We start from the raw sequence: 24,067 nt of genomic DNA, 5'->3' as shown, positions 1-24,067 counted from the left end.
AGGGTGCTTGGGGGCCTTAGAATTAAGGTAACGGGTAGAATCATCTTCTGATGAGGAACTACAGTTGTAAAGTTGTGATCGCAAGTCACGTTACTTGTGGCACGGCTGAGTCTAGAGATTGGATTTCTCCTTTTTCATGTTCTCCAGACATTCGAATCAAAATTCCACACTAGATTCTAAGCTCCAAGAGGCAGGGGCCACATCTGCCCTGGTGATTGCTCACAGCAAGTGACCTAGACCAAGACCAAGGCCTGGCAAAGGCCGGAACTGGAGGAACTCGAGTGATACTGGAATATATTAATGAATTCCTCCATGCCCAGCTAAGGGCTCCAGGCAGAAAAAAACAGAACCAGGTGTTATGACTTCCCCCAGAATAGCTGGATAAAATATGATAACAAACAACTGGAACCAAAGGCAGCCCCAACTCGTTGGGTTAAAGCTTCTAGACCAGAATGCAGAGGTCTCATGCCATCTTCTATTTTAATGTCTTGCTTTTGGAGCCAGGAGGAGCAGCGATCTGCACACTCTTGGATTCTTGCAGAATCTGATCGTGTCAAATGATCAAGCCCTCTGAACTCCCTCAAGTCACCCACAAAGCCACAGAACAGCCCCCCTTCACAGCTGCACCCGTCCCCTCCCATTTCTCCCTCCCACCTTAGGTGCACTTTTCTCCAGCGCCTCCCCTCTCCTGACTTTCCTTGAGGACTAAGCATCTGGGAGTGAGGCTTGTTCAATGAGACTGTGGGACCAGGGCCTCAGGGAGGGTCCCCTCTAAGGGTGATGACAGGTAGGACAGACAGGCAGAAAACATAATTTGAAGTATTTTTGTTTTTTTATATACAGAATACAGGAAAGTTTCTGTAAAGTCTAAAACATTACAATTACTATGTACATCGGTACTAGTTGTCGGGGTGGAAGGAAGAGGAGAGAAGTGGCAGGAGAACAAAAAAAGGAGACAGAACAGGTTTACGACAAAAACGCTTTTGCTACAATAGACAATTTGAAGAAAACGCTCTACCACATGTAGTACTGTACAGTTTTAAAAAACATTGAAAAAATGTCATCACTAGATGTATTTACACAAAATCCAAATACACTTTTCCTTATTTGAAATAAAATAGATGGACAGCCAGAAAAAGAATTCATTTCTCATTTGTCCATAATACACAGTAGCTACCTGTAGTGCAACCGCTGCAGAAAGGGAAAATAACCTGGAGGGTGGGAACCATGGAAGGAGGGTGGGTAGCGATCTTTATATTAAATAAAACAATGATATTGTATAGATTTTGCTGTATGAAAACTGTATTTTTTTCTTTTAATATAAAACTATTGTCACTGCCACAAAATAGAACAAGTTTCTGATTATTTTACAACGGCGGGCGAGGGGGAGGGAGCAGGAGGTGGGTGGGGAACGGTTTTGTGTCGGAGGAGGTGTCCAGACCACTGGCCTTCCCCTCCCTGCCCACGCTGTTCCTCAGCTCGGTCTGCCGCTTTCCCATGAAATGTTGAGTACAAATATATGTGCAAATGCCCCCTAGAACTTGAGAAAAGAAAAAGGATTTTTAAAAAAGTCAAAAGGTTTTCTTCATTTCATGCAAAGATTGTAGTTGAAGGGTTTCTGGTGGAGTATAGAAAAAACCCCGGGCTTGGTTTGTGTACATTTTTGCATTGCAGGAGTCTTGGGTTGGGTGGAAGGGCGGGTGACGGGTGGCCGCCAGTCCTAGGGAACGGAGTTGGAGCGCAGCACAGGGCCCTGGTGGGGCTTGAGAGAGAGCTTCTCGGCCAAGACCCCATCCTGTAGCAGGCCGGCATCGCCTTTGGGCTGTTTGGTCGCAAACTCAGTGATGCTGAAGACAAACTGCAGGCACCCCAGCTTGATGTAGCTGCCGTGGTGCAGTAAGGCCGTGCCCTCCCAGCCGGCCCCACTGCCCCCAATCAAGCTCGAGCTGCTGGCTTTGCAGTTGCAGGGTCTCCGCTGCGGCCCCTGGGCCTGGGAGCTCATCATGGCTGCCTCCTCACTTGGCTCTTCATCCTGTTTCTGGTGCCGGCGGCGCCCTGGGAAAAAGGGGGAAGGTCACAGGAGAGGAACAGTGAGCAGCCAACCCACCGGGGCTGTCTGCCAAGGTTGGGCCCCTGTACCTCCCCCCTCTAAATGCTGCGTGACTCGGGGTGAGGGGCACTCAGAAAGGACTGGTGGAGTCTGAAGTCCCCAGGTAGGTGTGTACACACGTGGGGCTGCACAGCACATGCTTCTCTGTGGCCTTTCCTGGGCCCACGAGCACGGAGAACCTGGCCAACGGGACCAGGAAGGCAAGAGACAGCAGGTCATGGCAGCAAGCCAGAGCCACCCTGACTGAGGCATTAGAGAATGTGTCCAAACATGGCGGGTTCTGTGGCCACAGGCCTCTGCTCCAACTTACTGATGACACTCTGCACTTTGGCAACAATACTGCTTGGGGGGGTTGGCGGGGTCTTCTCAGAGAAGTCACATGAATACAGCACGTTGTCCACCGTCGTCCCGTGCTCACTGTAGTTTAACAGCTCATAATGTTTGGTATTCTGAGAAGGAGGGGGGAAGATAAGATGTGTGGTCTGCTGCGTGGGGCCTGGGGCTAAGGGGAGAGAATACACATGGAGAAGGCTGTGCTGCTCTACCTGGGGAGCTCCCTCTTTCTTCCCCAATCATGCCCCCCTTCCCTGTCCCTTTCGAATGGGGCGCAAGACTCACCTCTTCAAGGAAGTTTCCTTCCTAACCCGCCCCCCGCCCGCGCAATAGTCTGCCTCCTCAGCACGGGCTCCTGGTGAAATGATGTTCACCAGCACGTGATGATGAAGATGAAACTCACAGGGACACGCCCAGAGGGCTTGGTTCCTCCTATGATGGCCCCCTCCCCTGCTTTAGGGTGCTCCGCCCCGCGCTGGGCCTGCTGACCAACCTCAGGAGAAATGGGAGCCCTGCTCCTGGGGAGCGGGTAGCCGGGTAGGATGCCCCTTCACACCAAGACTCTTCTCCAGGGATGACGGGGAGGGAAGAAAAGGAGAGGACCCCCAATCCCCTTCCCCTCACCCCAGGGCACTGAACAAACCCCGGCGCCTGGGACAGGGCTCATGTTGGAAGACCTCTCTCCCACCGCGTCCCCACCCTCACCTCATCGTAGAAGATGCAGGCGTGTTTCCCAGACACGTAGTTACAGTGACCATAGTTTGTAAGGCACACGTCCATGTCAGCTCCTGTGAGGTGGCAGGACGCGAGGAAAAGGAAGGCAGAGAACAGACTGTCAGGGGTATGTGTGGGGGAGGTGAGGGGCCAGGGAACTTCCGGGCGGGAGCTCAAGGGGTAGGTAGCTCAGGGCCCTCTCCTTGTATTTTTGAACAAAAACTGATGTCTTTTCTAATCCCCTGTTAAAGAACAGCTGTCCCCACCAGCTCATCTGCTTTAGAACATGTGCTGTTGCCCAGAGGAGAGCAGTGAGCTACTGAAGAGGATGGGGTATTTCTAGGAGAGCACAAGATGGGGTGCAGGGCCCATAAACCGTATCATCTGAAAGGGAAAGTTCTAGGCTAAGGGCTCATCTGTCCCTCTGCACAAGATGTAGGGCTAACTAAGTAAGTGTTAGATATGTGTGAGCCCCATCACTTTTTCAAAGATCTCCAGGGACAAAGCATCTGCCCTCTCCTCAGGTATTTCCTGCAGTGTTTAAAATGCCTCACTGGGTGGCAGTCAGAGCTGACGTTCAGCCCTCCTGATGCCACACTGGGCACAAGGCAAAAGGGCCTTTAGCAGGGAAGACAAGCAGTTGATGGTCTCCTTTCTTAGTCCCTCTTGTCCAGACGTCTGCTGGGTTAAACCCGTCAGCCCTGGAGAGGGCTTCCCTCCCTTTCTAGCCTCTGTGGGTAAGAGTATCAATCTTTAGGGCCGAACAGATTCAGCACCTCTCCCAGCTGGCTTACCTGTCCCGATGTAGAGGGTTCGATAGCACATGTTCACAGCTCCTCCCAACCCTAAGAGAGGGTAGAACACAGCTCGGGCCTGTACTTCCCTTCTCGGCACTACAAGGCAAACACAGGGACGTGACCATTCAGAAACAGAACCTGGGGCCCAAACATAAATCAACAGAACCTGGACCTTTGGTGATGGCCTGAAGAAAATAATCCCACTGGATGAGCCATCTTTCCAAACTCACATCTGACACTAGGCTGCTTCAGGGTGAGGCTTCCTCTCCCCACTTACAGCATTTCCCACATGGGTAATAAGAAGGACCATCTTTGAAGATGACCATATAACTCAAGGATGATAGTACTTGAAGCACCTGGGCTGCTTGTTGGTTTATCAGGGATATACCAACCGATACTATAGGGAGGCTGTGCAAAAAAACCCAGAAGGCAGAGACCAATGCTTCTCTAATTTTGAATATGAATCACCTAGGGTTCTTGTTAAAATGCAGACTCTGATTCCATAGGTCTGAGGTGGGGCCTGAGCTCTGCATTTCTAACAAGCTCTCAGGTGATGCTGATGCTACTGGTTTGGGGACCACCTTCTAAGCAGCATGGCTTTTAATGGCTAATGCTCAAAGGGCTATCCTAAGCAGAGTTAACCTTCTGGGAAACTCTTCTAACTCAAATATTTGAGAGCGATTGAGCAGAAAGTACACCACAAATACCCAAAGGCGCTCATAGCTGCTTTCTGTGCCTCAAAGAGGACGCGTATGAAAGAGTTACAGCAGACTTTCCCGAGCCTGTTCTGAAAGCTGTGGTTGCCATCTTGTTTCTGCTTTCTGAGAAAAGAAACCACGGTGTTTTATTAAGCCCAGTAAAGGCATACATGGAGGACTGAGATACTGAAAGCTGAGGTTCTCCATGGAGAGGAGACGGCTGTTCACACACACAGAGGGTAGATCTAACGGTGTGGTGTGGTGGCAGATATGGGCATGCGCACCTTCTGTGTGGTGCCCTCCAGAAGCCAGCGGATGTGCCCCGACACTGCCCGGTGAAGCTTGGACCCGGGAGGGGAAAAGCTGATGTATTCTCTGCAAGGCCAGAAACTTGACCAGCTTCTCGTCCAGCATATTTATCTCGATTTCTATTAACCAAAGAGAAAGATTAAAAAGCTGCTGAGGAGGAAATGGAATGCGGAAGTAGGTGAGCATCACAGAGCAACTATTTCAGCATTCCTAAAATCCAGCCAAGTGATTTTCTTAAAACAACACAGAGTACAAAGTGGTACAAGGATCTGGAGCTGAGCACCTCACTAGCCATTTGCAGCGAGAGACAGACGCCAACGCAGCCTGTGCAGATGCCTCCTGCAGTGGGGTAGCTTAATGTTAGGTACAGCTGTCCTAGAAAGTGGAGCGAGACAAACCACTTGCCTGCCTGTGGGCGAGGGCCCAGATGTCTGACACTGAGGCTTGGATTTTCCACCCACCCTGTTCACAGAGATCAAGACCTGCCCCAGTTCTCCCTGACTCTGGGGATTTTTCACAGATGAGATCCCTCCTTTGGGAGCAAGGCTCCTCCTGGTTTTATTCTTCAAGTCCAGATGATCTGCCTAAAGTGATTTTCTTCTCTTCTCACTGGTTCAGCTTGGCTTTGCTCTCCCTTCGAAACAGGAGAAGGGGCTTTCTTTCCTACCCCGCTCCCCGACCCACCTCCCAGCCCTCTGAGATCAGGCATCCCTTCTGTCCCCTTTTCAATGAGCTGAATGCTGCACAGGGGCAGCACCTTCACCACAGTCGCTGGTGGCAGAGCAGTTCACTCACTCACCTCCATTGACATCCATAAATGCTCGAAGTGAGTTGGTGAGGTCCACCATGGCAGTAGAGTTGGCTGGGAAAGAGGGTACGGTTAAAGCGCTTCCTATGGATAACGTGCCGGGGCTGACCTTGCCATCTGGGGACGGAGCAGGAAGACTGTTACTTACGTCGCCTGAGGGAAACCCACCGGTCCAATCCCCCACTGCTGAGACAGGTCTGGATTTCGGACCCAAGGTGATGTTCCCTTCTTGATTCTCACCCCATAGGCTCTGGAACTCCTAGAGCTAAAAACGTGTGGTGAGGAAGGGCAGATGGAACGACAATGCACCCGGGCACGCAGGAGTCTCCAGAGCACCGAGAACAAGTGAAATCTACTGCTCTGGGGAACGTGGTGGGACAGCTTCATTCGCTGGGCCGCGACTACCTCCCTGCTGCCTCTGCTCATTCAAATAAGTGGTGTCTGCCTCTGCAATCCCTGCGCACTCAAGTTGGACTCACAGGGTGCAAAATCTACGCAGGTTGGTATTAAGAGATAAGCAGAACAGGAAAAGAGCCTGAGAGTAGGGGCCATCCTGGGACCAGGGGCCCCCATGCAGAGAAGTCACAGTCACCTGGTTACCGAGACTCCCAGCTGACTAGGAGGCCAGCTTCAGTTCAGACGGGAGAGACCACAGGGGGTTCCAGCAGCATCTGAAACCTGGTTCAGATGCTGGGGTCAGCAACCTTGAGGTCCTGAATGCTGACTGGGGACAGCTGAAAGAGCAGGTCTACACCAGGCCAAGTATGGATTAAGGGACTGCCTTTTGGAATGTGGCCCGAGGGCAAGCTTTTGGGCCAGACCAACCTCTGCGGGCATCTGCACTCCCTGACATGGAAATTCCTTCAAATGAGCTCTCTCTGAGAATCTGGATCAGGTGTGGATCTAGTTTCTGGTGTGGATCGTGAAACACTGAAGCCATCACCCAGAACCTCAGGCTGACCACAGTGGCTCCAGAGAGCATGCTGCTTTCCTCTAAGGTGAAGGAACAAAACAGGAAGAAGACTAAGCCTGGAAGGTGCGGGAAGGTGGAGTGAGAAGACCCAGGCCACAGTTCGAATCCTGCACTGACTTGGTAGGTTACCTTAAGGAAATCACTTTCAGAGCCTAAGCAGTCCCGCCTACAAAATAGGGACAAGTTAACATGTACTTTCTCTTCTATCATAGAAACAGGGGAGGACAAATAATACGGATATCGAAGTCCTCTGACATATTTACAGGGATACACGTGTTTTTTGAATCTTAAGTCTTATTTGCCAGGAAGAGCATGAAAGGCTGAGCAGCACTCACCTGACGATGGCGCTGGTGAGCAGAATCGTTGGTTGGCTCCTGTGGCCAAGATACCATCTCCTGCTGCTTGGGGGGGAGTGAGCACCCGGGTGGCACTTGGGGCTGAGCCCAGGGGCCTTGACTCTGCCAGCGGAGGTCCTATCTGTGATTGGACAGTCTTTCTTTGCAAAGTGCTGGTGTTCTCGATGCTGGCACAAGAGCTGGGAACGGAAGGGGGTAGGCTTGGGACAGGAACCAAACTCCTCTGGGGGCAAGAGCTGGGGCCAGTGGCATTCTCTGTCTTCACAATGATGCCGACGGTGTGGTTCTGAAGCCCCCCAGCCGCTGGTGGCGTGAGGGGCCGAGGCCAGCCTTGCCGGTGTGAGAGGCCTGGTAGGGGGGTGTTGGCGCCTGGAAGTCGCCGGGGGTCCGTGGAATCAGTGGGGCTGCTGTAGAGGTGTGGGCCATTGGCTTTCACCTCTGTGTTCACTGGCCCGTTGGCAGTCCCACAGGGGGCTTTCTTGGATTTTTCCGCACAAGAACTGCAGCTGATGTCCTCTAGGGTTGGGGGCTGGTGGGGTGGAGAGCAGCTCAGGGAATTCTGGGTGCTAAGCCCTGAGGGGCAGGACAAGGGGTAGTGGGAAGGTGTAGGTGCCTTGTCAGCTGTTTGCAGGGAGTTGGTGATTGAGCTGTCAGTCACAATAACAGGCTTAATATCAGCCTTCTCTGTCTGCTCAGAGTCCCAATGCGAAGGCATCTGCTTAGCAGATAAATGTTTCAATATGCTGCACTGGAGCGCAACAACACTACAGAGCCACTGCAACGGAAGGAGAGGAGAGGAGAGGAGGGTGAGAGGCCTGGGAGGCGCTGGTCCTTCCTGCCACAGCGGCCAGGGCTACAGCAGAGCTGACAAGCACTGTTTCCGAGGTCCCATCGCGAATGCCCAGAGAGGGTGTGCTTGGCTCCTGAGAGGGTTCCATTTCCATTCCCAAGCACGGCTTGCTGGTATACTCGGCAGGCAACACCCTGGTCAGCAGAGCTTGGGATTCCCGTTCTGACTCTGCCCCTAAGGCTCACCTTGTCACCAATATTGAGCAAGCACCCAAGCACCTGCTGTGTGTCCAGCACTGTCACCTAACTTCTCTATAGGTCTACCGATCTGTTTCTACAAGACAGATTTGCCCGTCTCACAGCACACTGGGGGACTGACGGAGAGAAGCAGACCAGGTGACTGTGTAGTTCTCTTACTTGCCTCAGGATGTGAGCCAGAGGTTCTCTCTGGAACATTCAACTCAGGGGGCGGGGTGGTGGTGGGGGGCTCAGGGAGGGGGAGGGTGGGGCTGCAGAAGATGGGGATGAGAATGACTTCCAATTAACAGCTGCGGCGAGGTGGAAGGAAGATTGGACTTGGAATCCCGGCCCTGCCTTCACTCACCTCTTGCTGCTCTGCCTGGGTGGCTAAGTGCTCAGAGTTCAAAAGGTGCGTCTGTGATTCCTCAGGGATCCCATTGCAGATCAGCTCCCCATCCCGAATGGCCGCGGGTGCAATGAGAGGGGGTGGAAACTGGTACTGAGATTTGATAGCATCGGGAACCTGTTCAGGATAGATAGATAGAAGGAGGAAGGAGAGGGTGATAGTGCCAACAGGCCCAGTGGATTCTGCCCTGGCCGTGCTCTTCTGTTTGTGGTGCCGATGCCCAAGGGGAAATCATCCACTAGGGTGTCCACCAAGGACAAGGAGGCCCAGTGGGCTGCTACTGTCCTATACCTCCATCTCTTTGACTCTGACACACACACACACACAGACACACATACACACACACTAGCCTGAGAAGGCACAGAACTGGAAAAAGCAGCCATGTCTCCCACTTTTCTTCACCAAGGTCCAAGGGCTGCAGAAACTAGGCCTTCTGGCATGCTGCCTTCTGCTTTGGCCTAAAAAGTATAGGATGGCCACTGGACAGGACTTCAAATTGGTACTCTAGGCTCTTATTGATCAGTATCAAATTTGAGAGATGAGTGAGCAGTATCTGAGAGATAAAAAGTTAAATAAGGTCACATTCACAGCGGAAATGCTCAGCGTGAGGCCTATCTCGTGATAAGCATTCAATCAATGTCAGTTTTCTTCATCCATTCATTCATGACTCACAAAACAATTGAAGACCTATTTGTTGCAGAAAGACAGAAGACACACTCTGAAACACACCACGTATGAATGAAAGAGCCATACAAGCAAAGAGTCATTCATACATTCAATCAACATTTATTGAGCGCCTCCTGAGTCTGGGCACTACGCCAAGTCCTAGAGATCCAGAGATGAACAAAACTTAAGCCTTGCCCCCAAGGAGCTCACAGTCTAGTGGGGAGATAAGCACAGAAACATTACAATACAATGTAAATGGGTCCTAGAAGACAGGCATGTCTAAGGAGCTATAAAAAACACAGAGAGTGCTTATTTCTGTCTGGGGGGGCAGGAGCTTGGGATTAGGGAAGATTTCATAGGAAGGCAGTATTTGAGCTGAGACTTGGAAGTTGAGGACAAACTTCCAGGCAGACAAAGGGGAACTAAAAGTAGGGGAGGTGGACTTGGAAAACATGTGAGAACCAACAGATTTGGTGACCAAGTCCTTACAGAGGATAAGGGAAGAAGAGCTGAACTTTGGTTTGAGGGACTGTGTAGAGATCACTGTCATTGACTGAAACAGAAGATACAAGAGGAAGAGCAGATTTGGAGGCAGAAGACTTTTGGTCTTGGGCAGGCTGAGACTGAGGTGTCTGTGGGATGGGCAGGCAGATATGAATCTAGATATGATGAGAAAGGCAAGGAACATGAAATTGAGAGTCATCCCCACTAACAGTGGCGGCTGGTGCTGTGGGCTTGTCTGAGGTCATCCAGGAATCAGAAGTGGAGGAATGGGGCAGTAGGCTAGCCTAAGGTTGGCCCTCGGGAAGAGTGAAGGGGTGGGGGGAAGAGGAACCCACAACAAAGATAAGATATGAAGGTCTCAGTTGATTTTGCCTGCACTGCTATACATCAAGGATGAAGGCCAATGTTCCAGAACAGAGCTGGAGCAGTTCCCTGCCACTGTCCTCTGGTACTACAGTCCTCATTTCACTCTCAAACTGTCTAAGAACAAAATGCTTTTCAGGTAACTCATACCCTTGGATTTTCCTCAAGAATAAGGAAACATTTAAAAAGGGGGAGGGGGCATCATAAAACAACAGGATTTTATCAGGGCCTCCTGGCCTGTTCACTTCAGCAGCCAGGCTTTCTTCCGAATGCACATGGTGAATCACACAGCTGAGATTACTCTTAGCTCTAGATGTTTAACTAAGGTATGAGGCACGTCACCTCCAAAATACCCTACCCTCAACTGCAAACACCTTAATTTAACTTTGGAAAACTGGTGTTTCTACTGACGCATAAATATTTACACAGTTAAGAGTCTGTTATACAATTTTCAACAGTTAACATCTTGCTAGCGCTGACACCCAATGAAAGTGTGATGAGTGATTTTAAAGTGTGGCTGCCACCAAGTGGCCATATTTGAGAATTGCTGTTTTCCATTGGTGCATGGGACTGTCTGCAGGATTATTTCAAAAGAGAAAAATCAAGTTTACTTTCAGGTATATAGTGTTGTGCTCTCTAGGTTAAATGAATGAGACCGAACGGTTTATGAGAGCCTCAATACTACCAAACGCTTTTCAATGAAGGAAATACTCCCGTCCATCTCTGTGGACACTTTAGCAGCTGTCAAATGCATACAAATGTCAAGTTGTACCAGTGTCACAATTTTTTGAGTATTGGTTGATATATTAACAGCAGCCCAGAAAAATGGATAGTTCCTCACCTTCCATAAGGCCTTCTGCTTAATCACCCCCACGTTCCCCTCACCCGACAGCTGTGGGAAAGGGGCCATCTAACAGAAACAGATGTAATGAGTGCCAGGCAAGGGGCAGTAAAAGCAGAGCACACCTAAGTTTGGTGGGAGGGGCTGAAAGGGCACTTATCCTTAGGAGAACTAGAAACCTGGCCGAGTCTGAAGGCCCACTTGCGGGTTTCCTGACCACCAACCCCAAGTATTAAAATGATGGTCACATTCATTACTTGCTAAGACACCACAGACAGACCTCAGGGGCTTCAGTCTCCCCATCTGTAAAACTGGGACCATGATCCTCTGTCTACCCCAGGAAGGCAATCGGAGACCACATCCTGCCTGCACCAGGTTGTGACTCACCTTCAAGCTTCTTCTTTTGACCGACTGGAGCACGCGGCGGTTAGGAGGGTGCTTCTTGTGGATTCGGTTCAGGAAGTCCACTTTGACAACGTGCTGCGAAATGGTGTCCTGGAAACGGTCAAACACCTGGCACCGATTGCTCAGCGTCATGTTCTTCTGGTTCAGCTAGGGACAGAGCAGACACACTCCTGCAGTGAAGTTCAGAACGCATCCCCCTCCCAATTAACTCTATGCTCTACTTTTAAAAAAGAGGAAGCCCTGGGCCAAATGGGCTCCTTCTGTCAGGTGCTGGTATGTCAACACTCCCGTCAGAGGGCCAGGGAATATGGATGAGACATTCTCCCTTAACCCTGCCCAGTCCAGCCTAGTTCCTACTCCCTGGGGAGGCTTGAGGGGTACAAGAATAGGGAATTAGCCAAGAAGTGCCCTTCCAAATTCAGCCTCTGACAGTCGACTATCCAGCGTATAGGGTTCAGAGATGCAGGCCTTGGCCCTAGAGCGCTCCAGACTCCCTTCCTAGCAAGGGATTTTCTCCCACCAGAAGCAAGACTGTTTCCTGTATGGGAGCTTGGCTGACAGGTGAGATCAGCACCAAAATACTGTGTCTCCTGCCCTATTCCTCCACCACGGTACTAGGGAACATTAGTGAACCCATCTGGATAACAGAGCCTTGCTCTACAGCAGGCAGAAAACCTTGGACTGCTCTCAGAGGCCATAAGGAGGGAAGAAAAGTTTGTGCAGCTGCATAGAGAAGGCACAAAGAAACGAGGCCTCTTTTCCTCTTCTACATCTGGTCCCCTACACATTAATTAAAAGAAAAGGGGACTTCCTTGGTGGTCCAGTGGTTAAGAACCTACCTTCCAATGTAGGGGACGTGGGTTCCATCCCTGGTGGGGTAACTAAGATCCCACATGCCGCGGGGCAACTAAGCCTGTGTGCTCTAGAGCCAGCCTGCCACAGCTAAGACCCGATGCAGCCAAGTAAATAAATGTTAAAAAAAAAAAAAAAAAAAGATCTATGTGGCAGCTTCCTACCTAGTACATTAGGAAAAACCCCTAAGTGGCTAATAAAAAGCCACCCAATTAATAATTTCTCATCTGCTGGAAAGCTGCTCTTACAGATTCATATTTGGGTTGACTGCTCATGGTTGGGTTTTTCTGGTTCAGCAAGAGGCAAAACAAGACCACTGGAAAAAAAAAAAAAAAAAAACAAGACCACTGAGCCTCGCAGAGAGGCTTCCTCCTATGTAAACTTTTCTGAGTGGCATTAGTCAAATGAAGAGGGCCAAACAAACCTTTTCTCCCTATGTGCAAGTCTATAACTGAAGTTCCTCTTGGTGCAAAGTGGACAGCACACTGTCATGCTGAAGGCAAGCAGTCATTCCATGGTTATCATCATCTGAGGGACAATGTCTTAAGCAATTACCCTTTTAATTTGGAAAGGCTGCTCTTATAAGGGAGCTGCTCCGCCTGAGGCCCTCTCCCATTCAACCTTCTGAGTGACCGTGCCTATCAGGAAATGTCCTAAGCCTCTTTTGGAGATAGCAAATTACAGTTCTATTCTAGCCCCGGGAAGCAGTCTGGAAAATGTAACCAAACCTCCTGGGAGATAAGATAATAGCACCCTCATACCATTCATTCATTCATTCAACAACTTACTTACTGAACACCTATTATGTGTCCTTACAAGGTCTTTGTAAAGAAGGAAGAGAAGGGCAAGAGCCTCATGTGGTGCGTAGGACACAAAAGGTGTTCAGTAAGTGGCTGACTGTCTGGAATACTGTTATCTGTGTCAATTCTTCAGTTCTCCAAAGTTACTGGGCAGTTAACTGCCAGTGCTACGAGAATAAATATTTTAGAATTTTCTTAGTTTGTTCCCTCTGAGAACAAGAAGCAAGAAGATATGGAAGAGCATTTATCTGCATAAGGTTGGGTCTAATGCACTCCCCCTTTTAGGGCTGTAAAACCAACTGCTTAATTCATTACAGAGGAAATTATTCACGAACAACCAAGCACTAGTGGGTTAAGTCTGTCGGTGCGACTGAAACAAGGCATTGCGGGAAAAGGCTAGATGCACAGCTGAGGCATGTCAAAGTAATCAGAACTGAGTAGGATGGTTTGCAGAAACCAGTGTCTGAGAGATTAAAGTGAACTCTGGTACAAAGCTGACTATACTATGCTTTCCACTGAATCAGTCCATGCCCCAGCTGTGCCCACAGAGGACTGAAGGACACTGCTGTGCTTACCACCACATGTTCGATGTGATTCGGACACATCCATCTGCCCAGGGGCATGGCAGTGAGCGGTGGCTCGAGGCAGTCCATGTGGAACAGGAGGGGGCAATAGTCACACTGGATAAGAGGGGCCACGCGACAACTCCTGCAAAAAAGAGATATAGGCCATTTCTATGGCAAGGTGGGAGAATTCAAACAAACTCTGCACTGTGGAACAGCATCCCTTCCTTAATCCTAACAATGTTCTCCCACACCCTCCTCCCCAATAATCCCGTTACATTCACCATTAGGAAGATGGATGAAGTTGGGGGCTACCACCAGGCTCCTCATTATTCTCTCTCCTAAGAGGAATGTAGAGAAGTGAATTTTTTTGGAGTAGAGCTAAAGTGGTTGTCACAGCAGGAATGATCAATGCTTGATACCCACTGGGGGAAGACAGCCAACCCTGCTCTGATCTTTCTACTCCTTAAAAGAAAGCAACTACCTCAGTTTAAAAAAAAAAAAAAAACCACTAGCAACCTTTCCAGAGTCTTATACTACAAAAGGAAAAGACTTCTCTTCCATATGAAGCACTCAGCAAAACTGACAACCAGAGAGTTGTGCTGGAAAAATGATTTTGTAATGTATTCGTGTAAGCATAGATCAAGGGAGGGCATGTAAGCTAATGCCAATCATGATTTGTAACTACGATACACAGTGAGTCCTTAAGCTATTCTGGAGACACAGTTTGGGTGTGGCTCAGAGTTCTGCTGCTCTACTATCTGGTTCCCTATAGCTTTTGCTGTGGAACATTTCTTTTTGATAGCTATTTTCTCCTGCTATCCTGCCCTTCTAACACATCCAAGCCAACAAGTCCAGCTTCGGTAACTGAAGCAGCTGGTTCCTATCACTGAGGAGATCCTATTTGAAGGGAACCAGCGTCCCAGGGAAGCTACAACTGGGGCAGCCTAGAGGCTTTTGGAAGTCATCCAGTCTGAGGCATACCAGCTAGTATGGATATTTGTACTACTTTAAAATTCATCTTTAGTGCTTTAGAAATCATTTGCCTTTTTCCAGGGATGTGTGTCTCTGCTGGCCACAGTTCTTCCTGCTAGCCAGTCTAAATATCTCATGCTTCATTTTAAGTCCAACTCCTCTCGTTCTAGCCTCTATAAACACGGTTTACAGTACTTCCGCACCGTGATTCTTCAAGAATTTTTTGTTACAACATTCAAGGCTCTGGTCAATTAGTCACTCAGTCTCTTTGTACTCATACCATCAGAATATGGGTTATCTATATGTAACACACATGGTTTGGAAAAGACAATAGAAGAGAGAAAAAAACATTTGCTAGATATGAGGAAGAGCCTCTTGCTATGAAAGAAAAATACCTGTTACACGTGAAACAGACTTTGACTGGTAAGGGAACAAGACCATTGTGATCTAACTCATGCTGTGTCTTCTTAACGTTTTTCCCTGTGGTTTCCTCCTTTCTTCTCCTCTTGCTAGAACCTAGAAGAGAAATTGGTGGTGTTGAATTTCTCCTGGATGGAGAGTTCCTAGTTCGGGATATGGAAACAACAGTAAGTCCGAGGAACAGGTCTTAGTAAAAGCATGTGTCATGGCCTGGACATGCATCTCTTTCTGAGGCCCCCTGGGCTGGTTTGAAGGGAGAAAAAGAATGAGAAAGGAGGAAAAGGGAGATATTAAGTCAGAACTAAGATTACAAGTCACTTGCTCTATGGCAGAAACACATCTAAATGTTTTGCAGACATGAAGTGGTCAGAAACCTAGGTTAGATACGGGTGACTTAAGAAATAGAAATACCCAGGTCTAATGGTCAATAAAGACTATTCTGTGAAGGTGGCTGAGGAAAAAAAATATAATTTTACTGCATTTTTATAGAAAGCAGAAAAGCTTTGAGTCTGTATGCATCCTACTGACCAGCAGGTTTCTTAAGCCTGCCAATTTCACTTTCTCTGGGAAGAAAATAAGATCTAGACGCTTTGTGGTAACAAGTAGAAGCCATGAGTTGATTAAAAAAAAAAAAAGGGAATGGAGGGCAATTTATAATATCCATCAAAACTACAAGTGCATAGTTTAAAAACAATATAAATGCATAGTTTTGACCCAGCAATTCTAGTATTAGTAATTTATCCTACTTATCCTACCGATACATTTACATGTATACAATGATGTATTTACAAAATTATTTGTTGAAACAGTATCTGTGGTAACACAAGATTAAGCACAACCAGAATTTCCATTAATAGGAAATTGGTTAAATAAATTATGGTACATCTATATAAAGAAATTCTAGGAGATACATAAGAACCAAACAGTGGTTATCTGTGAGGGGTAGGAATGTAGAAACTAGGCAAATGGCAGACAGGGATGGGTATGAAATTTTTAATTGTAACCCTTTTTATATTTTTTGATTTTTGAACTATGTGTGTGTATTACCTTTTTTGTTTTTTAAAGTGATACTGGGAAGGGTGGAAAATAGAAAACTGAGCAAGCATTGTAAACCTGCAAAGATCTCGAACCAAGAACAGGAAACTGAGACAGTGGCTACACGGACACCAACTACACCTGTGAGGCTACACCTCACAGGCTGCACAGCCCTTTGGTTGGACAAGAGTCCTTTGGGGAAGCCAGGGTAGGGGAGAGGATATGACAGTCTGGCTAACCTGGTAGTGCAGTGGTACAAGTCAGTTCATTGGGCAACTGAAATTGGGTGGGGTTCCGCTCCATGGCGGCAGCAATCAGCAGCTCAAAGGGGCGCCTTAGCTGGGGCTGCACGTAGTCCGGCTCTGCTGCCACTGGCTCCTCGTCCACGTCGATGATGTCCTCGTCGACATCATTCTGCTCAGAGGTGGGGGTCTCTGTGCTGGCATTGGATGTGGGCGTGCCAGGACGGCTGGCTCTCCTTTCCAGGATCCGGGCATGGGCAATGGCCTTGAGTTCAGTTTTGCTAGCTGATCTGTCCAACAAGTCAGTGTCGCTGCTGGGGGATGTAGTCCGTTTGCCAGATTTGTCCACCAGTCCATTGACGTGGCCCAGCTCCTTTTTCTGCTCTCGTTTCTGTGCAAATAAACAGGTGGGCCCATCACACAAAGTGACACAAAATAGAGATGGATGCTACAAAGTCCTGCTAGACCACTAACCAAAATTACGGAAGTCTCTAATATCAGAGACTCATCCACCTGGGTGGGGACTTGGAACAATGGTCTGTTAAAGTTGACAAAACTATAGCTGAACTAAACTAAAGCTGGCAAAACCACTGCAGCAGGGAATCACCAAAAAGTACAAAAGTTAGAAACAATTTTACAAACCACACATCATATGATACACAGTGTCTGTACACGAGGTGGGGGGGCGGTAAAGGGATAAAACGTTAATTGTGAGAATAAACTTAGACTAAGTGAGGACAGTGAGAATAACGTAGAGAATCAAAGAGAGCACTGTTGTTTGCCTCGGAGTGCCCTGAATGGTTTTAAGAACTTTGCTCAAAATACAGAAAAACCTGCAGAAGCAAAGGTAAAAAGTAAAAGAGGCAAGTAGAGCTCCCTGTCTAGGGAGGCTGGGTGCTGACTTGCAAGGCAGCCACACCACAAGGTGGAAGGGTGGTGTGTGGAGGGCAGTGATCCAGCAATCATGGCGTCCAAGAACGGCGGCTTTCAATGTCTCAAGTTTAACTAGAACTCTGACAGTGACACTTTTTGAATGGAAAGGTGGGGACATGGAAAAAGATTAAGTGTACAGAGTAGGACTGAATGACTGATAATACATTTTCCTCCAGGGCTCCAAATAGAGTGGTCAAATGAAGGTTTAGCACTGGTCTCCAGTCAGGAGACCTGGGATCTTGTCCCAGTTCTGCCTCTGATTCCCTATGACCTTAGGTGACTCAGGCCGGAGGGCAGGAATTTCTCTATGCGTAAAGTGAGACTAGTAAGACCTTTCTTCTCCTCCTCTCAGGGATACGGTAGAGATAAAGAGCATCACATATATGAAAGGGATGGCTCTGAGTTGGGGGAAGATCTAGCCTCCACTAGGAATAAAACCCGAACATCAGAGGTTGATGAGGCCCACAGGATGTATCATTTCAATCCACTTCACTGTAACCGCAGGAGGCCAGAGGGCTGTAGAGGTGATGGTGCAAAGGGCAGATTTGGCACTGGTAGGCATAGAGGTCCATCTGAGAGCAGGTCAGAGTGGCATTTCAGGAAAAGCACACTCTGTTGAAAAAGGCATACTATAATATAATCCCCAGAAAGTAGCTCTGTTTCCAGAAAATTGATGAAGAAGTAATAGGGCTTTGGAACGAAACAGAATTTGGTTCAAATCTTGGCTGTGTCCATTCCTTTGAGTACTTGGGTAAGTTCTACCAATTGTGAACCTCAGTTTCTTCCTTTTAAAAAGGGAGAGAGAAAAAAAAAAAAAGGAGAATATACCACCAGTACCCATAGTTGGCTGTATGGGCTAAATGAGATAACACATGTAAAAACCCAGCTATGATGAGCACTAAAACAATGTTAGTTCTTCTTCTTCATCCTCTTTTCCTGGCTTCATCTCTTCCGCCACAGCTGTTCCCAACCCTTTCAAGTCCAGCTTCTTTGAGTGGCAAGTTTCTGAAAGGCCTCCTGGCTGGCAGGTGACTCTAACTGGCCCCACTCTAATCTAGCTGGGGACACACAGGTAGAGATCTTGGAAGGAGGACAAGCTGGAGGACACCCTGGTTTGTGGACTTCAAGAGATATTAAACTACAGCTGTGGTTAGATGGCTGACTTGGCCTTGGCTTGCTTCAATAAGAACCCTATGCACACATTGAAGAATAAAGGTCTGCCTAATTGTTTACCTTCTTCTTAAAGGCTGAAAACTGTTACACACATAAACCACAATCTCTGAATCATCTCATCCTGTTTCTGCAACCAAGGAAGTAATCATTCATTGTGACATCATGTTGAGGGGCCAGGAAGAGGCTGACGTCACAACAAGGGAAAGTTGCTTGGTGTATAATTAGTGTGGGGTGGAGGGTAGGGAGTGGTTTACAATTCACAGACAAATCCGAATCCACAGCCTATAATTTGAGGATTGGGTCTCTCATAATCTGGGTGGAAGCACACCTACTTCCTTTTTTGATAAGGGAGCATTTAGTTTTTATACCCCACAGAAGTTCTCAAAGTAGAAAATTATGTTCTCAAAGCCAGTACTGAATTATCAAAGCTGAGGGAAGGGGAGCTAAAGAAAGGTTAGGCAACCTGGGGTCCAAGTGGGTCCAAGTCCTCTCCACCCCACACACCTGGCCAAGCTTCTGGATACCAGCAACTTATTTGCCTTGGGGTGAAGGGAATCCTTTTTGTATCAAGCTGGAGGAGCGCCTTCCTCTTCAGCCTCTTTCAGCCACTGGATATGGCTGCCACATTCAGGCCACTTATCAGGAGGTCTACAAGGAGATCAGACTACTCCTGTCACTAGTGAATTAACATGGCTCAGTAAATTAACACACCTTTTCTGCCCATTTCAGCAGCCCATGTTTGGATTTTAGGCCCTACTGGATTCTAAACAGTCACCATGGGGAGTGTGAGGGTGATTCCAGGGCTGGAAGAGACAAGAAGAAGGGACAAAAATGCCTTCAGGGCCAAGCCGTCTTAGCTCTAGAATATCAGTGCTCTAGATCTGGCATCCTGAGCAAAGCCTTCAGAAAGCAGCATTATTACCTTTCGGCGAACAGTGCACCGGTGACACATCCACTCCCCAGGAGGCAACATCTCTTCACTCAGTGGAGGGTTACTGTGGGGAAAAGACAAGGGCAAGACTAAGTAACTAACCCTTTGATGCAGCAGGGAAAAGCCTAACTAGGTCTGACACAAAGCTGCATGCCCCTCAACTCGTATTCTGGCCAGTCCTGCAGCACTGCTTGGGTTCTCTTATCCTTCAAAATGCTTACTTGGCATCATTTACAATAACCTAAGGAGTAAGCATCCCTTCCCATATCTTAGAAAGAGAAGCCAAATCCAAAGCTGTTAACACTGGGCTTACAGGGAAAGAAAGATATAATGAACTAGTTTGGAGCCTTGAAGAGTCATTCCCAAACTCTGCACCATGCTAATAAAATCACTGAGAGAGAGGTCCTCCACCATCTTTTTAAAGCCTGCCAAAGGACTTCCATCTGCTGTTCAAAGCGCTCTGTAAAATGGTCTCCTTCCATCTTCCCAGACCCCGTTCGTGTTCTTTTTCTCCTAGTTAAACTGAAGACTTGCTATTTCTTCTGCTAGAACTCTTCCCCTTGAAAGCTATGCCTACCAAAACCCTATTCATCCTGTAAGGCCTGCTTCAATCAGCCTATGGTAGATTAAAGATGCCTACAAATTTTTCGCTACTCCTTCCGCCCAGAAGTAGTCCATTTCCTTCCTCTTGAATTGAGCTTGTCTGGTGACTTTTTTTTTTTTTGGCCACAGCTAGTGGCCAATGGGATCCTAGTTCCCTGACCAGGGATTGAACCTGCGCCCTCAGCAGTGAAACTGTGGAGTCCTAACCACTTGACTGCCAGGTAATTCCCTCTTGTAAGTTGTTTTGACCAACAGAATGCAGCAGAGGTGACAACGCTGTAACTTCCATGGCTGGGTCTGAAGAGACCTGCAGATTCCATTTTTAAATGCTTGCAATGTTCCATCTCAGAGTCCTGCTCTCATGCTGAGAGGTCACATGGAGGAGACTTAAGGCGCTCCAGTTAACTCCAAGCCAACAGCTAGCACAAACTACTGCTATGTGACTGAGTCATCTTGGATCATGCCAGCTCAGTTGAGCCTCCAAATAACTGCAGTCCAGATAACAATGTGTACAGAAAAACCACCCAGCTGAGCCTAGTCAACATGCAGATTTGTGAGAGATAATAACTAGTGTCAAAAATAAATAAATAACTAGCGTCTATTTTAAGCCACTGAGTTTTGGGGTAGTTTGTTATTCAGCGACAGATAACTGAGCACACAGCTCCTCCATGCGCTCTTCCCAGATTACTCAGACATCCTTCTTCAGCTTTCCCTTGTGTGACAATTCTCTTACTTCTTTTATTAGAGGAACCAAGACAAGGACTGGATCTCTTCCCTCTTTGTATCTTTATAATATAGAGGTTGTACACACAGTAGTCACTCAGTAATTTAATACTGAGTCAAAATTACAGCTGTGTAGGGCCGGCCTTACTGCTCCTCCAGATTATTGATTTCCATTAAGGTTACACCAAGAACCATATGAAATTTTATTAAATTCTTAGGAGGGTCACATTTATAATGTCTATACAGCAGTAGTTCTCAAAGTGTGGCATCAGCATCATCTGAGAACTTATTAGAAATGCAAATTCTGTTCGATAAGATACATGCTCCCCAATGTTCACAGCAGCACTATCTACAACAGCCAAGACATGGAAGCAACCTAAATGCCCATCGACAGACGAATGGATAAAGAAAATGTGATACATATATACGATGGAATATTACTCAGCCATAAAAAAGAATGAAATAATGCCATTTGCAGCTAAGTGAAGTAAGTCAGACAGAGAAAGACAAATATTCTATGTCATTTACATGTGGAATCTAAAAAAAATGATACAAATGAACTCACTTAGAAAATAGAAAAAGACTTACAGACACAGAAAACCAATTTATGGTTACTAAAGGGCATAGCATAGGGGGATGAGGGGTAGGGGGAAGATAAATTAGGAGTCTGGGATTAAAATATACACACAGTACTATATATAAAACAGGTAAACAACAAGGACCTACTGTATAGCCCAGGGAACTATACTCAACATATTGTAATAACCTATAATGGAAAAGAATCTGAAAAAGAATGTATGTGTGTGTGTGTGTGTGTGTGTCCACATGTATAACTGAATCACTTTGCTGTACACTTGAAACTAACACATTGTAAATTAACTATATTTCAATTAAAAAAAAAAAAAGAAGAAATGCAAATTTTGAGACCTCACTCCAGGCCTACTGAATTAGAAATTCTGTGAGTGGGGCTCAGCAATTCATGTTTAACAAGTTCTCTGCTCAATACCAAAGTTTGAAAACCACTGCTATACAGAATAAGGCTACGTTTACGCTTAAGAAATGCCTACATTTGGTTCCTGGGAGTCACCTACTTGGAATGGTATGGAGGAAATTTTTTTTTCAAAATACATGAGAAATGCTAAATATATATATACATAGACTATGAATATATAAGGACTCTCCCTTAAGTCCCAGGCCTTAATGCTAGGCTGCTTTACCGTTTCTACCTAAAACAGCACTTGGCTTGACAAATTTTCCTAGCTCCCACTTTGCTAATGCGTCCCTGGAGCCCTGAGCATACATGTCAGGATGTCCACCAAGCCCTCACAGCTCCTTGCTTCCTATCCTCTGTTTCCTTGGTGGAATCTCAGGAGGATCCTTACCAGGAAGCATAAAACTGGAGGCACACTGACCTACTGGGACAGGTCTTCAAGCCCTGGAGGGCCACAAGTGAATGTCGCCTGTAAAGTCTTTCCTAGTTCTCTCCAATGTATTTCTGCATAGGCCATGTCCAAACTAATGAAATGCATGCATGTAATGTGCAAAGGCCTACAGACTCTGCTGTGCTTCAGCAGCTGTCATATTAAAACTAATCCTGAAAAGGCTGCCATTTCTCATTCTGTTTTTCATCATTTCTTTTCATCTGCCTACTGACTTTGTGTTTTGTATCAAGATACCCTACAGCAAACATGTAAAGCACAGAAGGGTGAGGCAAGGCGGCAGTGGCTTAGATCTTTTACCAAGATGTGAATGGCCCCCTGGCCACTCTTCCTGCCTTCCTCAATCTATTTCCAACCCTGCTGGCAGAATAATTCTGCCACAATTCTGATCATATCATTCTCCTTATTAAAAAGCCCTTCAATATTGCCCTTACCCCATCAGGATAAAGTTCAAGCTCCTCAGTACTGCAAGCCAGAACCCTGTCCCTTCCCCAGCTCCATCAGTCTGGTGGCTCCCTACACAGTCCACACTGTTTCTCAACCCTTTCTCTGATCATTCTCATTCTCTGCTACCCACAACCACAAAAGCTGAGCCTCCCCCCACTCCTTCACCTGGTGAACACCTTATCTTTTGGAGCTCAAGTCAGGCACTATCTCCAGGAAGACTCCTCTGACAGCCCCTGATTCCCTACAGCACTTCTGGGCCATACTATAGTGAAATATTATGTACCTGAATCTCCTTCTCTGCCTCATTTACCTTTGTATCTCTACACTCTGCATTATGCCTGGCACACAGTAGGTACTCAATAAAGCTTTAAAGAACTGGGGAACACTAAAATAATGGGCTTCTAAGAAGTGAATGTAACCCCCTCCACCCAAGTCATGAGGCAAGGCAATGTGGATGTGCAGACACTTGTTCTGGTGGTTAAATAACACATAAAATTACTTATGTTTTCAATAAGAAGACATCAAAGTCCATATTTGCAAGCTTGAACTTCATACCGTAACCTACTTAAACCCTCTTTAAACAATTTGATTTCTCATTTCTCTTTCTTTTTTTTAAAACATCTTTATTGGAGTATAATTGCTTTACAATGGTGTGTTAGTTTCTGCTTTGTAACAAAATGAATCAGCTATACATATACATATATCCCCATATCTCTTCCCTCTTGCATCTCCCTCCCTCCCACCCTCTCTATCCCACCCCTCTAGGTGGTCACAAAGCACCGAGCTGATCTCCCTGTGCTATGAGGCTGCTTCCCACTAGCTATCTATTTTACATTTGGTAGTGTATATATCTACATGCCACTCTCTCACTTTGCCCCAGCTTACCCTTCCCCCTCCCTGTGTCCTCATCATTTCTCTTTCTTAACACAGGGGTAAAATGCTCAAAATCTGTATTAAGAGGCTCTCAAAAGTAGCTCCTGGTTAGTTTCTAAAGGATCACTTTCAGAGATACCATGCTGAAGAACAAACATTTCTCAGAATTGTAGATTATGGCCACAGGCTCCTCTTGTCTGCCCTAAAGTTCAGGCTGGGAGTTTAGGGAGCCATGCAGGAAAGTCAGAGTGTTGTCTCCAGGATGAACACAGAACATTTAAAAGAGTGAGGCGTTGTTGGGATTTTGCTGCTTTCTTAGAGACAGAACATGCATCTTGAAATAAATCTGAAAATATGGTGGGACTTCCCTGGTGGCGCAGTGGCTAAGAATCCGCCTGCCAATGCCGGGGACATGGGTTCGAGCCCTGGTCCGGGAAGATCCCACAGGCCACGGAGCAACTAAGCCCGTGCGCCACAACTACTGAGCCCGCATGCCACAACTACTGAAGCCCGTGTACCTAGAGCCCGTGCTCTGCAACAAGAAGCCTGCAATGAGAAGCCTGTGCACCGCAAGGAAGAGTAGCCCCCCTCCTGCCACAACTAGAGAAAACCCACACAGCAACGAAGGCCCAGCACAGCCAAAAATTAGAAGGCAGTTTTTCAACTCAAACATCTAGAGGAAAAGGATTCATGAAATGACTCAAGGAAAGACAGGCTGCCATTGGGGTAATAAGCTCAGGAACTAG

The 24,067-nt window shown here is 47.2% G+C and overlaps 1 protein-coding gene across 3 annotated transcripts in view; it reads right to left on the bottom strand.

The window, feature by feature from the left end:
- Nucleotides 1–890: 890 nt before the first annotated feature.
- Nucleotides 891–24,067, bottom strand: part of PHF12 (PHD finger protein 12) — a gene marked incomplete at its 5' end in the record, with an annotated part of 39,734 nt that continues 16,557 nt past the window's right edge. For 2 of the 3 annotated variants that reach the window (XM_082679417.1, XM_082679416.1), the window contains 13 exons: nucleotides 891–2,055; nucleotides 2,421–2,559; nucleotides 3,149–3,231; nucleotides 3,952–4,050; nucleotides 4,937–5,080; nucleotides 5,761–5,886; nucleotides 7,078–7,873; nucleotides 8,492–8,650; nucleotides 11,295–11,459; nucleotides 13,540–13,672; nucleotides 14,898–15,018; nucleotides 16,197–16,590; nucleotides 19,228–19,300. In XM_082679417.1, the coding sequence (XP_082535543.1) occupies nucleotides 1,721–2,055; nucleotides 2,421–2,559; nucleotides 3,149–3,231; nucleotides 3,952–4,050; nucleotides 4,937–5,080; nucleotides 5,761–5,886; nucleotides 7,078–7,873; nucleotides 8,492–8,650; nucleotides 11,295–11,459; nucleotides 13,540–13,672; nucleotides 14,898–15,018; nucleotides 16,197–16,590; nucleotides 19,228–19,300 (2,767 nt within the window). In that variant the 3' untranslated portion in view covers nucleotides 891–1,720. Of the gene's footprint in view, nucleotides 2,056–2,420; nucleotides 2,560–3,148; nucleotides 3,232–3,951; nucleotides 4,051–4,936; nucleotides 5,081–5,760; nucleotides 5,887–6,009; nucleotides 6,035–7,077; nucleotides 7,874–8,491; nucleotides 8,651–11,294; nucleotides 11,460–13,539; nucleotides 13,673–14,897; nucleotides 15,019–16,196; nucleotides 16,591–19,227; nucleotides 19,301–24,067 lie in introns of those variants that run through there. The other variant, XR_014298346.1, reaches the window with a different exon arrangement.

The sequence above is a fragment of the Grampus griseus genome, assembly GCF_964374135.1.
Source record: "Grampus griseus genome assembly, chromosome: 20".
Classification (NCBI taxonomy): domain Eukaryota; kingdom Metazoa; phylum Chordata; class Mammalia; order Artiodactyla; family Delphinidae; genus Grampus; species Grampus griseus.
Note: the sequence above shows the minus strand (reverse complement) of the source record. Positions and strands in the feature narration are given on the sequence as shown.